Below are 15,040 nucleotides of genomic sequence, written 5' to 3' on the forward strand. Positions count from 1 at the left end.
ATACCATAGTAACACTACCGAATAATTTTATACCATACAATACTTGAGTACCCCCCAGGCTAGCCTATGTTGTAAAGTATAACACAGGATACGTAGTCTTGTGCACAGCAGGTGGCAGGTGCTACACTCTGAAGAGCTGACGCGTTGCACTGGAAGAGAACTCAGCGAGTTTGACCGATGAAATGCGTGGTAGTTCTGGTTTAGGGAAGAGATTTCGTGAGACAGTCGAGGCGGGGGACGACTTGGAGTATGATAGATGCTTGACTTGATCGCCGCTTCGGAGTCACCATGATGCACAGTAGCAGCTGATCGATCACAAATACGTTGAAAAACCGGTGATACTGCAACTATCCCGATGCAGTACACGATAGCACAGCGTGTTTGCTTGGTCCAGACGGCCGTATGTATACGCATCGGCCCTTCTTAGTCAAAGGTCACCGAGGGGACGGACCGGCATCTAGACGTCGTCGAGTGAGAGGGTGGTATTGACCAACGTGCTTCGGCTACGTGCGGCTAGCGGCAGTTCCACTATCAGGGTCTCTAGTGCTAGGGCTATCGCGGATTCGCGGACAGATAACAGAAGTGCCGCGGATTAGCTAATGAGGCTGAACGTCTATATGTCGTCACTGCTGACGGTGAAATCGTGCAGTGAAGGAGATATAGTCGCTAGGTAGACAGGATACTTGAGACACATCAAGGTCATGGTTTGGTGATATACAGGTTGAAAGACAGTGGTAGGGGACGAACAAGGTCCTGCAGGTGGCTTCATAATGGTTCGGTCAAGATGGACCGGTAGGCCAGTCGCAGTACAAGCACACAAAGCAAAATCTGTGTCAACGTTTGAGACTAGCGCGGGCGGAAGCTAAAGATTCAGGTTCGTCATTTTTCTGGAATCTGGAATGGCCGGCCAGGAGACATGCTCTCCATATTGATATGTTGGGCTTAGCCACGGTCTGATTAGTGGTGGGCTGGTCCGGCGTCGAATGACGGGCAGCATGTAGGCGCAGACATTGAGGGGATTGCGGTGAGAATTACTCATTCTCATGCAGAATTGGCAAAAAGCGGACAGAGGCACAGCCTAATATCTGGTCTATCGAGCCAGCGACTGATGCAAGGCTTGCAATGCAATGTCAGCCTACTGAAATCCCCGGACGTCACACGTGGTGTGCCGGGCGCTGATAGGTATCGTCTTTGGCCAGCCAAGCCCTCGCTCACAAGGAAGACCGGCATCGCAGCCCTCCACACTCGCCAGATGAAGCCTCTTCCGCGCCTGGCTTGGATGGTTCCCTCCTTCTCCACGCCGCTGCCAGAAATACCGTGAAAGTAGCCAGGCTTGACTATGATGCGCATTGCGGTTGCCCGATATTGTCAACTTCCTCCACCCTAGGCACCGCTACCGGCCCTCGACATGATCACATCCTCGCCCACGATATCGCAACCTCCCTCGCCGAGCACTACCTTTCACACGCCCAGCCATCGCCCATACCATGCCTCGAGACGCACGTCGACATCCTCGCCCCGCTTTGCCGTGACCACAGCAGCAGCACGACGATTTGACGCGCCGTCCAACTCTGCGCCGTCGCCTGTGCCCACGGTTGCGTCTTCGCCCCAGGGTCCGAAGAGGAGCTACGTCGACAGTGGCACCCAATTCGTGTCTTCGCCTCAGGGTCAGAAGAAAAGCTACGTCGACAGCGGCACCCAATACACCCCCGGCCTGTCCCCCACCAATCGACCCGTCAGCCACATCAACCTCACGACCAGCCACGGAGACGGTGACGGCAACGGCGACGGTGCCCAAACGAACGCCATCCCGGCTCCCTTGAGCGCTGCTGCCATTGCGTCTGAAGCGCGGGGGATTGCCTCCGCCGCGCCTGTCGTCACGGAGCCCCCAGAGCCTCAATTGCGGGTGACACCGCAGCCTGCTACGCCCGCGCAGAATGCACAATCCCAGAGTCGGCGCACGTCGCATGAGAGCACGCGCTCGGCGGTAGAATCGGCTGGAGTCACGAGAGAGGCAAGCACTGTCTTGCAGGTGCCTGCCTCGCCGGCGAAGAGAGCCCGGCCGGAAGAGCCGAGCGTCAAAGTTATGCCCCTCCAGTACGAGACGTGTGACGTTAAAGATCTCGGCATCCTCATATCTGATATGCTTATGGAGTTGGTACGGCTCAACGATGGGTATCCGCTGCGGGATGGAACACTCACTAGGTTCCATTCGAGGTGAGTGCAGCCCAAGAATGACTGAAAGAGCGCTTGCTGACCATGACGCCTTACAGAGCCCCACCAGGGATTTCTGTTCGCGACTACCTCTCTCGTCTCATAGTGCACGCTACACTGTCTCCACCAATTCTCCTCTCCATGGTCTTCTACGTCGACAAGCTGTGCGCCATGTACCCCGCTTTCACAATCAGCAGCCTCACCGTCCATCGCTTCCTGATAACGGCGGCTACGGTCGCGGCCAAAGGCTTGAGTGATAGTTTCTGGACCAATAGTCTGTATGCAAGAGTTGGAGGTGTCAGTGTCCGCGAGCTGGCGCTGTTGGAGCTTGAGTTCTTGAGGAGGTTGGAATGGCGGATAGTCCCCAAACCAGAAGTGCTTGTGGACTACTACAAAGGCTTGGTGGACCGCGGGCCAGGATACGTCATGGAGAAGGAGAAAGAGAAGGAGCAGGAAAGAGGCCCATCTGTCGACTCAGCCCAGGTCCTCTCGGCGACCGGAATCCACACAAATCAATCGGGCGTATAGATGGCAGGCGTACAGCGGCAGAGGGGTCATTGTTTCGCGTCTCATAACCGCTTTACGATGCCTATACAAATGCCACTAACAACTTGTTTTGTTGATACCACCATCACTGTGGATCGGGGACCGTATACTTGCAAGCCACGTTATATGTCTCCAATACGTAGCCACCCCGTGGTTGCGTCTGTATGGAAATCTGCAAAGAAGAACGACTGTTGTGCGGTGAGCTGGCCAACATGACTCGGCAAGCAAAGGATTTGACAGTGTCGGCCAACGGGGGCACTCAACGAGCTGCACAAGACAGGATTTTACACGATTGGGGGGGCTCGCGTCACCAAAGAGGGCAACGACAGGCATGCTTTGTATGCCAACACCACTGTTCGTCATTTCGGCGCTGCCAGCAGCCCCTGGCATCGTCCAGAGCGAGATTCGGCATTGACACGAAGATGCGGCAGGATGCTGCATCTGCAAGAGCGCGGGTCCCGCATGTACTGTACATGCGAGCAGAGTCGATGTCAGCGCGCAGGTGCATGCGCTGCAGGATGGAATTGAGTAGCAGTTCTATTGGTTAGATAGTAAGAATAGCGGAATAAAAGACGCCGTTAAACCGAAATGCTGCTGTCTTGTGTAGAGCACCTGGCGAGGGGATGGCACCTGAGTGATGAAGCCGCTAAGAGCATGCCGTGGGTAACGTGGACGAGTAAGAGTTGGCTTAGCAGGCATACCCTAGTCGATGCGTGCACTGCTTCCAGAATGAGGCTAACTACTCCACCTTCTATGGCCGTCTTTACGTGCTATCGAGCCATGTCCGCTGCGACGACGGAGGTATTCACTGAAGAAGTGAGGGCGTAGGGAGGGTCGTTGACGATATGCCATCCCTCTGTCAACGACATCGTTTGAGCGACCCTGACCCAGCATTTGGAAGTGACTTGAAACCATCTCTCCTCTGTTCCCCCACCCCCGCTACCTTCTCCGCGCGTCTTCCCTGACGAAACCGCACTTGAGAGGTCTTGTGCCTGCGCTTACCTCGACGCCTTCGCGATTGAGACGTGATATCCACTATAGCCCGCGGTAGACGCGTCTTGCTTCCGGACGGCAGCAGGGCAGTACTATGAGGGTAAGTTGGTAGTTGTCAGGAGAGCACACGAATTGCTTATCCGCCATGTGTCTCGCTTGTTACAGTTTCACTTGTCCGTCTCGTCAGGAACACTCGGCGCGTGCTCGCCTTGCTTGTCGACAACCTCGCGACATGCTCCTGGGCCACCTCACAATCAACCCGCCACTAACTTGCAGCAGAGATCAAGGTAACCTCACCAACAAAGAGTGCTATGCGTAAGAGATGAACTCGGAATTCGCCCGCTGGGATGTTGGCAAGCACCAATACGACAGACAATGGGACGCGCGACTGCCTGAAGCACATGCACCGCCCTGCGCACTCCCGTATGCCTTTCCCGAGCCCTTTCCCCAGCTCTCGAATGGCTTTCAGCAACTGCAACTGGGCAAGGCCCCGCGAACACGAACCACGCCTGTCGTCTCGCGCACACGCATCTCGAGACATGGCTCGCAGCCGAACCCTCCTCCCACACGACCCTCGTCTAGTGGGGGCGAAGGCAACATGATCCCATACCACAACCCTACGCATACACGTCGATCCGAGTCCTACTCACACCCCTCCCCCCTCGACGACTTCCGCAAATCAAGACGATGGCCACCGAAAGGCTACAGATCCGAGGACGCATTGCAGCCGGCAGAGGCAGAGGACCTGATATGTGCTGGAGCCTCGTCATTCAAGGGATACTCGGATGCGATAGCGAATGCGCCCGCTGGGTACAATCGCTTCTATGCCGTCATGGATGCCGAACATCAGAGTCGAACAGACCGCGCGCCATTCCAGCAACAGGCATATCGCGACATCTCGCTCAACATGACAGGCTCATCCGAAAGCCAGTTTCCATGGTTGGCTCATGAATACCCTTGCATGGCTTACGCATTCGGAAAGAGTGCTGGGACCACTACACTCAATTACTGGGTTGGCAAATCTGGCAGTAGCCATGCTCCAATGCAATATATTGGCGAGGAGAAGCCGCGCAAGATCAAGCTCCTACAGATATTGGACCGGTTACAGAAGCTAGAGAGTGGACTCAATGAAGATGTCAGTCTACAGCCATGTGCACGGTCTTTATGGTTCACATGTCCCTAACTTTTGCTCTGACAGGACCCCGAGGAGTTGTATCACTACTTGTACGGAACGCTCATTGAAGACCCCGAACGATATGACGAGGAACGCCGTCATATTGGGATTGAACAGCAGATTACAGATCTCATCACAGTACTAAGTGATCCGCAGTGGATAGACTTTTCGCTGCCCAAGAACCAAGTTGTCGCAAAGTTCTTTGACTCGGATGATCAGCGAAAGAAGCAAGACTTCTTCCACCAATTGCTGCTCTCTGTGGAACTATATCTCAGGATTCATTCCAAGAACCATACGGACAAGGCGAAACGTAAGCTGATAATGCATTTGCCTCCAAGGATCACTTGGGACCTAGCTGTTGCGCAGCGCTGGCTCGAAAATATGGAGATTACAAAGACACGGACCTCGTCCACTCAAAGCACCTTTAGTTTTGAATTGAAGAGCAAGAACAGGCAAATTGAAGCATTGAGGATATTCGCTGCGACGCTCAAGTGGCCTAACATGGACGAGATCGAGTACGTTCTAGAAGAATCAGACGATAAAGAGAAGGCGCTCGAGGACCGATCTGCGGACGCAATGTCCTGGTTTTCTGGTATCATCTTACCAGGCCGGACTCTCCCATGGCTCATTATGAACAGTCTGATCGACTGTGATCGGGATACTGGTGTTGCACTCAAGTATTTAACGCACATGCACCAAGCATCTGGATTTCAGTACCGAGCAAATACTTACTGGTCTTCGCAATGTATTGTTGGAAAAGTACTGGGAGCTGCACGTGGCGTGAAGCAGATCGCGGGATGGATAGGGCCTTGCATCTATACTCCGGACCTCAAGCGGACTGAGTCTGTAAAAGTCAGGCAACAAGAGTCCCCAGACCCTATCTTGGTAGAAAAAGATGTCGTCACTATGGACGTGCGTACCAATCCTCTAGGCCCGATAGAAGAGGACGCCGATTACCCTGTTGATGACTACGAAGTACCCATGCCGGATACCGAGGACGTCACAGATCTGATTCGGATGGAGAAACTTCGCTTCGTACCCGTCAAGAATCAATCAGAAGGCACTAGACATGCCACTGGCCCTCCAGTGGTCTTTGATGCGGCTATCTCATTTGCATGTGGCGGGGAGAGCTGGCCGATGAAGCTGCGATACGATGTCAACTTCATCAATGCTTTCCCGTGCCATCAAGGTCCCCATGGTACGTTTTTTACATGCAGTAATTGACTAAACAAGTTCTAATCTTTCTAGTGCTCTTCTATGACTACGCCTACAAAGCCATCAAGATTGATGATGGTCTCGTAGACATCAAGGACTGGGGTTACCAATCGGGCCGCACACCACGCCCAACTTCGTCCAAATCTTCGCCGGGCAAAAAAGCCTTAGCATTACGTGATGAGCTGCAAAAGCACACTGCTCACGAACAGGTCACGAATGTACTTGCCATCGAGGCCCTCGGTGTCAGCGATAACGAGGTCTTCGCGAGAGCTTGGTGCGCACATCATGGCCACAGCGCCATTGTAGCGAACATCAAGGAGACTTGCATGGCCTGTGCAATACGGGAAGCGTATGCGGCATGTGTCTCGGTTGTCATTCTTACTGAGGGGGGTATCGTAAAGGAAAACGATACTGAGGTTTACGGGTATAGATGAAGACTACACCAGGTTAAACTTGGCCCATGCACTGATCTCTTGGGCGGCATGCATTTGCATGGTATGCGTCTTTGCTCCGGCATTGTTCCGTTCCACGGACAGATGACTTTCCTTTGTTTTTTTTTGTTCCTGGACTGGCATAGGGATGAGGTTGGTGGGTTGGGAGACAGGCATAATTACGACTGTAACGGTACTTGGGTGATTGGGGAACTGGCTATGTAGTCATGTGTCACGAATATATGTCCTAGCATGTGTACAACATTTCATGATGTCTTCGAGATTCGCGATAACTAGATGTGTACACCTAACAATGATGTGAGGTGGCCCATGAAGTTCTACAAGTGGGAGTAGTAGATATTTATAGGCGTGTCTAGTGCTTACAGTGTTCTTTGTACACTAGTATGTCACCCGGGTGGTAGCCAGTGGTGATGGGCTCGTCACGTGGTGATAACGTTATCGCGGCTGCTCTGACGTTGCGCCGACAGGCGCGGCTATCTCCATGTCAAACTTCGCGACCATAGCCACGTACATGCTGCAAGACTATGCAACCAAGTCGGTATTACCTACAGACCCAACATCTCACCTGAGAGACACTTGAAGTTTGCCACCTGAATGCAGTGCAGGAAGTGACTGATACGCCATCGCGCCTTCCCCCCCGCAATTCCCGGCCTTGAAGCTGCTGTTACCTTCCATTGCGCCTACCGTCATTGACAAAGGCTTGTGCACCCAAAACTGAACCTCTTCGCCTGCACGACGACCATTAATCTGCGTCAGTCGGTTGTAGCACCGACCCATCACCAATCACCCGCTCGCTTTCCGTCTGCGCCATGGGCCGGTCAACGATCCCCCCGGCGCTCAATGAGCTCTCGAATCCCAGCACACCCGAAGCACAGGTTGCCGCGCTACAGAGCCTTAAGAACGAGATAGTCGGACATGAGCAGAGGAAGGAGCTGGCAGTGACACATGGTGTTGTGAAACCGCTCGCAGGATTGCTACGAGCGGAAGCGAGGAAAGGCGGCAAGAGAAGAAGGAACAATGCCACAAACGGACACGGCTCGAGTCTCTTCAGTGAGACTAGGAGGGGCATGGAGGAATGGACCACCGAGGACGAGCTGAGGTTCCAGGCCACACTCGTCGTTGGCAGTCTTGCGAATGGTGAGCGCGCAACGTCCAAGACTTCTGCGTGGAAACGTGTTAGCTAATGCATGAGACATATAGGCGGTCCGGCATTCGTTGCACCATTGCTGGCCGGCGACGTACTATCCCCATTACTAGAAGCGCTGCGACCGAGCGAAACGCCCTCGAAGCTCGTCACCACAGCCCTCAAGACGCTCAATCAGATTGTCGACGCCGCTGTCCAGGAGAAGCCTTGGCTCGACATGTCAGACTCCTCTTCAAGATCTTCCCTCGCCTTTGCTTTCAACGAGTCGATATACACCCGGTCGGTCATTGAGAGTCTTGCCGAAATACTAGCACAGCCGGCAGGGACGTCAAAGGCCAACCAGCAGATAGAATCAGCAGTACGTCTCATAATGAAGACTTGTCAAGAAGATAGTCATAAGAAGATGCTGGTGGACGCGGGCATACTGGATCTCTTGGCTGAAAAACTTGCTGCTGTCGCTGCAATGGACGATCGCATACCCATAACTGAGGCCAAGCAATCACATTACGAGCAGCTCCCTCGTACCTGCTTATCTGATATTATGGAAACCATATCAGCCATCATCAGGGACTCGCATTTCTACACGGCACGCTTCCTCTATTCACAACCAATACAGCAACTCTTCGGGTGGCCGAAAGAACGCGCAACAGCAAACTTTGACCAAAGCAGTGCGTCACAAACACCGTCATGGGAGAAGCTTATACCGCGAGTACAGACAATGGCCAGCAAATCAGATCCGTATATCAAACAATGGCCAGCTCTTGGTGCTTACCCTTCTGCAACAGGAGACAGCTACTCCCGGCTGGAGTCGCAGCAGCCCACTTCAAGTCGGAGCGTCATCACAGATGAATCTGAGTCTCCGCTATTCATATGGCTGATGTATGTAGCGCGTCGGGGCGAAGGTAGAGAGAGGTTGTCTGCCTGTTGGCTACTAGCGTTGCTGAAGAAATTCGGTGACCGATGGCCTCTCAACGACCCATCAAAGACAACACGAGAGCGGCACTTTTCGTATCTGATCATTCCGTTGGTCGAGAAGATGATTGAGGATTCAAGTCCAACGTCGGATCAGGTGAAGAAGGCTCATAACCTGAGCCCAGCGGCAAGGGAGGAACTGCGTTTCGTTTTAGAGCGCTCACCTGTGGTTCTTGCAGAGCTTGTTGCAGGCAATAAGTCGCTGCAGACAGCTGCAGTTCATGCTCGAACCCTACCCACGCTCATCCAAATCCTTAAGAAGTCGTTCGATATACCCACAACATCATCTAAACCTCTCTGGCAGCCGAAATCCGCATCTCACGAGGTAAAAGACTCCGCGATCGACCCTGCATCTTCGACCCTTGGGCGATCAGGACTTAACCCAGATCTATTACATGCATTCAGATACCGGGAGAGCGTTCTTCTCGCACTAGCGGCGATAGCCGGTGACCAAGATTCGTTGCGGAAGATGGTAATCGAGATGGGCGCGGCAACGCACATCATCGAAGCACTAGTTCCGTACAACGAAAACAGCGAGCAGGGTGCGTCTTCTTCAGCAAAGGATGGCAACCCCGACCCCGTACTCATTGCTGCCTGTAAAGTCACGCGGTCACTATCAAGATCAGTCAGTGTGCTCAGGACGAGCCTCATCGATCATGGCGTTGCACAGCCCATCTTTGAGCTTTTGACACATCCCAATGTCAAAGTACAGATTGCAGCTACTGAAGTCATCACTAACCTGGTCTTGGACGTGTCACCCATGCGAACGGTAAGTACAGCAATGACAGCCTAATCTTTCGCAAGCTAATATTGTCTAGGAGATTCTCGAGTCTGGAGTGCTGGGCACGTTGTGCGAGCAATGTCGATCGGCCAACTTTGACCTCCGATTTGGCAGTCTTTGGGCTTTGAAACATCTCTGCCTCGGGCTGCCTCATGCGATGAAAATTCAATGTTTGGACGAGCTCGGCGTGGGCTGGTTGGTACAAGTGCTAAATGGGGAGCCATCCAAACCAGCCATGGGCACACCCAACGCAGCTGGGGAGCAGGTTGATATTCTAAACGCAGTTGATGAGCCTCGTATGGATGTGGATGAAGAGGCCTCTTCTGAAGACGATGATGCAATGACTGAAAGCATACCATCCATGCGCCGGCACCCGCGTTCCGGTTCACGCTACACAAGTGCAACAAATATCCGCGATCGTTTGCAACAGATAAAGAATGATGAGCAGGATAATCGACTGAACGGAGAGCGCGACGATATTCGCATACAGGAACAAGCTCTAGATTTTATCCGGAACTTTGTCTCGGAAGATAAAGCTTCTGGCGAGATGATTGATCACCTCCTCAAGACTTTCGGACACAGCCGGTTCTTTGAACTTCTTGATGCTAAGATCCGACCGAAGAACTCTTCCATGTCATCACAATCACAAGCCAGTCCTGGCACACCCAGCTACTGGCTGAGCAACAGCCACCGCACAACTTTCACACAACCTTCGAATAACCTCGCGCAACCCAATTGGGCCGCCTACCCTTCCACTGAACTTATATTGGCAACTATCTACATCCTTGTGCACCTTGCCAACGGCCGCCCACAACATCGCTCGCTCCTAATCTCTCAAACTACACTGATGCAACATGTTCTCCCGCTTTTTTCACATCCACGCCGAGATGTCCGCGTAGCTTGTGCATGGATGCTACACAATCTTGTGTGGATAGAAGACCACACCGATGAAGCAGCAACAAGAGAACGTGCAATGAGCCTGAGACAACTCGGCTTCGAGGAAGGCGCAAAGCAACTAGGTCGCGATATGGACCTTGATGTCAAACAACGGGCCATTGTTAGTATCGAGCAATTCGACAAGTTGCTCAATGGCGGCCACGGTCGGAGTGGCTTCGCTAGTCCCGGTGGTTATGGTGGTGGTGATGGTGGTGGTGTTGGCGGGTTGGGAGGAATGAGCGGTAGACTGGGTGGAATGCCTGGATGGAGGAACGACTCTCGGGGCTGATGGAATTTGTACTGATGCATTTTCTGGCGCGTTAATGTTTGCATCAGCGTGGGTATTTGTAACGGTATACGGTCGAGCGATGGAAATTGCTAATATTCGGATTTGATCTGAATGAATGAGAGGGCGTGGCGGATACATCAATGAATCCTGCTTCTTCGTATGCGGTTGCTGTGTTGTCGCAGGCTGTTTACTGCGTCCTTAATGTCGTGGCAAGACTTGGGATCTTGTAGATAGATCGAAGATATGCATGGCGGCCGAGATTTTGATATAACCCACTGTATTAAAAGCATGTGGGAATGAATCGTATGTAGTTCTAGCGCCCAAAATCCTTGAGGAACAGTGTCATGAGATACACACCCTCTCTAGCAACATCTTACACTCACATAACATGGCCTCCCCGCGCTTAGAATTTTCGGGCTGCCGCATATATAAACTGTTCTTTTCTCTCTTCTCTCCTCTTCTCCTATACTCTACACTTCTTTCTGAAAAGCCTATAGTTTCTAAAACTTGGACAACATCGGAAATGTCTTTCTTTCCACTTCTTGAAAATAAAAAATGTTTGGATAGGAAGGAATGTTTGTTTTCATACTTTCTAAACAAAGCGTCGCAAAACGTATGTGGCTATTTGCGGTTCCTAAAAAAATGGAGTCGCTATACCTATGTATTCCTTTGTAGTTTCTAAAACTCAAACATAAGCACAGATGTGCTTCTTCCTATTTCTAAAAATCCGCAATGGTATCACAACATGTGTTCCTTCCCGTTTCTGAAAATCCGTCCTTATATATTTAAATGTGTTTCCTTCCTGTTTTTAAAAAATGTCACTTCAATCTCAAAATGTGTTTCTTTCCGACTTTAAATTGGTATATCCTAAAAAAGAATGGTTCTGCCTTTCTCCTCCTTTCTTGTTCCTTAAAATCCCTCGAAATTCCCTAGTTTACCGTTTGAAAAATCAAAAGTTGTGAGCCACAGATTTCATAACTGCGGCTTTCTGTGGTTTCCGAAAAAAGTGTTCTGTGGTTTCGAAACTGCTTGAAAATCAACTTAAGAAGAGACTATGGCTGTGGCTTTCTGTTTTTTTCTCTAAAAGAGCCATGTTGTACGGTATTAAAAGACGCATCCGATAGCGTTATGTGTAACTGCGGATTTCTGCGGATTTCTAGACACGTGGTTTATATAAGACCGAGGATAAAAATCGCGCACTGAATAGCTATATGAGTGTGGCTTTCACTGGTTTTCTAGAAATTCATCTATAATGGGATCTGAATTACTTGAAAAGACTAGTTAACACGAACTTACGGGTGCTGTTCCCTGGATTTTTCTAAACACCTGATTTCTATGAAACCGATAAATTCGCTTTCATCACGCTAATGGGTGTGATTCTCTCTGTGTTTCTAAAAAAATTCTTTTGTACGGTATTTGAAATACTTGAAAATTCAGAGAAGTTTAGATATGGGTGTGGCTTTTCGGGAATTCCCCCGCACCTGGTTCCATGATACTGTGGATAGAAAATCATCGATAGACTCGTCACATGCTGCGGTTCTCTCTGGTTTTCTGAAAAGAAAAAAGCCACATTCATTGATGTTCAAAATATTTCAAAATGTCAAAGCATATCGAGGTATGGGTGCTGCTTCCTGGAGGTTTCTATGTATTATTATTTTTTACGAAGGAGGCTAAAATCTACATAAAGCCTCTGTATGACTGACTGCGGCTTTGCTGGGGTTCCTGAAATCATTCGGTGATATTTGAAACAACGTGGTTGGCAAGCGAGTCGGTCAGACAAGCGAGTCGGTCACCCCACCAACTTTAATCACCTACTCTATCTCAACACATAATGCCTCCACGCCGCGCTCCTCTTGTGCCTTCAAATGAAGCAGATATTCAGCTTGCTCTCTTATCTATAGATTCTGCCCAAATTCAGAGTACGCGACGCGCTGCTACAGTCTTCGATATCCCAAAATCAACCCTAATTGACCGGCGCGCTGGAAAGCGCGCGCGACGCGATTGCCAGCCTAACTCAAGGAAGCTTACCCAGAGAGAAGAGGAGGTGATTGTTAGCTATATACTTCATCTAGATCAGCGCGGGTTTGCGCCTACCTACGCAGCTGCACGCGATATGGCTGATAAGCTGCTGGCTGCGCGCGGCGCTGGCCAGGTTGGGCAGAAGTGGCCAGCCAACTTTGTCAAGCGGACAGATAGTCTTCGGACGTGTTTCAACCGAGCGTACGATAGGCAGAGAGCTCTCTGTGAGAATCCAGCCCTTATTAGAAGCTGGTTTGAGCTTATAGAGAAGACAAAGGCTGAGCTTGGTATCTGCGATGAGGATATATACAACTTTGATGAAGCTGGCTTTATGATGGGCAAGATTACAACGCAGCTAGTTATAACAGGAGCAGAGAGGAGAGGCAGGCCGAAGACTCTTCAGCCAGGCAATCGCGAGTGGGTAACGCTGATCGCTGCTATCAGCGCTGCTGGCTGGTCAGTCCCACCGTTCCTCATCTTCGCTGGCCAGTACCACCTATTAGCCTGGTACGAGGAAGCTGAGATCCCACGCGACTGGGCAATCGCAGTCAGCGACAATGGCTGGACAAATAATGAGCTTGGAGTTGAGTGGCTAAAGCACTTCAACGCTCACACGCAGGCTCGTACTATAGGCGCGCGTCGCCTGCTTATTATTGATGGCCATAAGAGCCACCAATCTCTAGCGTTCTAGGAGCTCTGCAAGGAGAACAATATCTATACGCTCTGTATGCCTCCTCACTCATCTCACCTACTCCAGCCACTTGATGTTGGCTGCTTCTCGCCATTGAAGCGCGCGTACAGCCGTGAGGTGGAGAGCCTCATGCGCAACCACATCAACCACATCACCAAGCTAGAGTTTCTGCCAGCATTCAAGATAGCATTTGATCAAGCGTTCACGCCAGCCAACATCTGCTCAGCCTTCCGCGGCGCAGGCCTTGTTCCTCTACAACCAGAGGCTGTTCTATCAAAGCTAGATGTACAGCTGCGTACACCTACTCCTCCAGCAGCAGCTCTGCCAGAGGCTCCCTGGGTAGCTCAAACGCCGAGCAACGCGCGTGAGCTTGAAGCTCAGTCAAGCCTAATACGTGAGCGCGTGCGCCAGCACAAGAGCTCATCACCAGCATCAATTATTGAGGCAATTGACCAGCTGAAGAAGGGCGCTGAGGTGATAATGCTCTCTGCTGAGCTAATGCGCGATCGGATCTCCAGTCTTGAGAAGGCTAACAGCGCAGCCTCAGCGCGTAGGCGGCGCTCTAAAAGGCGTATACAGAAGCACGGAGTACTTATAAAAGGAACTGGAGAGGATATACTAGCTCAAAATGAGGCTGACCAGCAGATTGCTCATGAAGAGCGTCGAGGAGGAGCGCGATCAGGCCTCAGCCAGCGCGCTCAAAGGCGCTGCACTAGATGCAAAGAGACCGGGCACAACTCGCGCACATGCAACACTAATACTATTAATATAGAGTAGTCTACTATATCAATATCTAGCAATAATATTATCGTGTTGTTGAGATATATCGCTTTAAAGTTGCAAAAGTTGGTGGGGTGACCGACTCGCTTGTCTGACCGACTCGCTTGCCAACCACGTTACTTGAAATATGGAAAAGACTTTGGAATGAGGGTTGTTTCCTATAGTTTTCCAAGTCTCTGGTTCCGTTAAAAAACACTTGCTATCCAAGGGTGACTATGGCTCTTCCTAGTTTCCCGAAATCTTACATTCTGTGCTATTTGAGAAACTTGAAACGACAGTTGGACAGCTGCATGACGCGGCTTTTTGTGGTTTTTCCAACACCTATTTTCTATAAGACCGGGGATAAAATCTTGTACACATCAGAGCCATGGCTGCGGTTTCTGGTTTCCCAAACATTCCATCTTCTATACTACTGAAAATACTTAAAAAAGCTACAACCGACGTGTTTTATGACTGTGGTGCTCTGGTGGTGTGCGCCTACTAAAAAAATCACCGACGTGTACTATATGACTTTTCCCGCTTCTGCTCGGGGGAGTATAGAATATACATACGCGGTTCTGATGGCGTTGAGTCCTCTCTTCTGGACACATTGGAGCTCATCTAATCATCAAAATGTTTTGGAACGTTTTAAAAAGGTTATCTTCCTTGAGTATGTTGGAAGTACTGAGTCAGTGTGGTGTATATAAAGCTTCTTCTGCTATTCTTCCTCCCTTCCTTCTTTCCTCACACACACAAAGTTCTACTTTCTTACTTTCTCAAAAAGCTGCCGAAAAACTATGGATGTAGCTGCCTTCCTTAAAATTACTCATAGACATCCTGATGTTCCTGCCCTTT

General features: G+C 50.8%; 6 protein-coding genes across 6 annotated transcripts; all 6 read left to right on the forward strand.

Moving 5' to 3' along the window:
• Positions 1 to 1,408: 1,408 nt before the first annotated feature.
• Positions 1,409 to 2,742, forward strand: PtrM4_096180 (cyclin-dependent protein kinase regulator Pho80; the record flags this gene model as incomplete). The annotated part of the gene is made up of 4 exons (XM_066107174.1): positions 1,409 to 1,735; positions 1,919 to 2,217; positions 2,274 to 2,616; positions 2,698 to 2,742. The coding sequence occupies 4 exons, from the start codon at positions 1,409 to 1,411 to the stop codon at positions 2,740 to 2,742; spliced, it is 1,014 nt and encodes a 337-aa protein (XP_065962842.1).
• Positions 2,743 to 4,075: 1,333 nt separating this feature from the next.
• Positions 4,076 to 6,576, forward strand: PtrM4_096190 (uncharacterized protein; the record flags this gene model as incomplete). The annotated part of the gene is made up of 3 exons (XM_066107175.1): positions 4,076 to 4,888; positions 4,952 to 6,125; positions 6,176 to 6,576. 3 exons carry the CDS (start codon positions 4,076 to 4,078, stop codon positions 6,574 to 6,576), a joined length of 2,388 nt encoding a protein of 795 aa, XP_065962843.1.
• Positions 6,577 to 7,403: 827 nt separating this feature from the next.
• PtrM4_096200 (uncharacterized protein) lies at positions 7,404 to 10,946 on the forward strand (the record flags this gene model as incomplete). The annotated part of the gene is made up of 4 exons (XM_066107176.1): positions 7,404 to 7,731; positions 7,795 to 9,479; positions 9,529 to 10,591; positions 10,837 to 10,946. 4 exons carry the CDS (start codon positions 7,404 to 7,406, stop codon positions 10,944 to 10,946), a joined length of 3,186 nt encoding a protein of 1,061 aa, XP_065962844.1.
• A 1,883-nt stretch (positions 10,947 to 12,829) lies between these two features.
• PtrM4_096210 (uncharacterized protein) lies at positions 12,830 to 13,426 on the forward strand (the record flags this gene model as incomplete). The annotated part of the gene is made up of 1 exon (XM_066107177.1): positions 12,830 to 13,426. The coding sequence occupies one exon, from the start codon at positions 12,830 to 12,832 to the stop codon at positions 13,424 to 13,426; it is 597 nt and encodes a 198-aa protein (XP_065962845.1).
• A 36-nt stretch (positions 13,427 to 13,462) lies between these two features.
• Positions 13,463 to 14,203, forward strand: PtrM4_096220 (uncharacterized protein; the record flags this gene model as incomplete). Its single annotated transcript, XM_066107178.1, has 1 exon — positions 13,463 to 14,203. One exon carries the CDS (start codon positions 13,463 to 13,465, stop codon positions 14,201 to 14,203), a length of 741 nt encoding a protein of 246 aa, XP_065962846.1.
• Positions 14,204 to 14,573: 370 nt separating this feature from the next.
• PtrM4_096230 (uncharacterized protein) lies at positions 14,574 to 14,690 on the forward strand (the record flags this gene model as incomplete). Its single annotated transcript, XM_066107179.1, has 1 exon — positions 14,574 to 14,690. One exon carries the CDS (start codon positions 14,574 to 14,576, stop codon positions 14,688 to 14,690), a length of 117 nt encoding a protein of 38 aa, XP_065962847.1.
• Positions 14,691 to 15,040: the final 350 nt, after the last annotated feature.

This window comes from Pyrenophora tritici-repentis, chromosome 4, assembly GCF_003171515.1.
Source record: "Pyrenophora tritici-repentis strain M4 chromosome 4, whole genome shotgun sequence".
NCBI lineage: Eukaryota > Fungi > Ascomycota > Dothideomycetes > Pleosporales > Pleosporaceae > Pyrenophora > Pyrenophora tritici-repentis.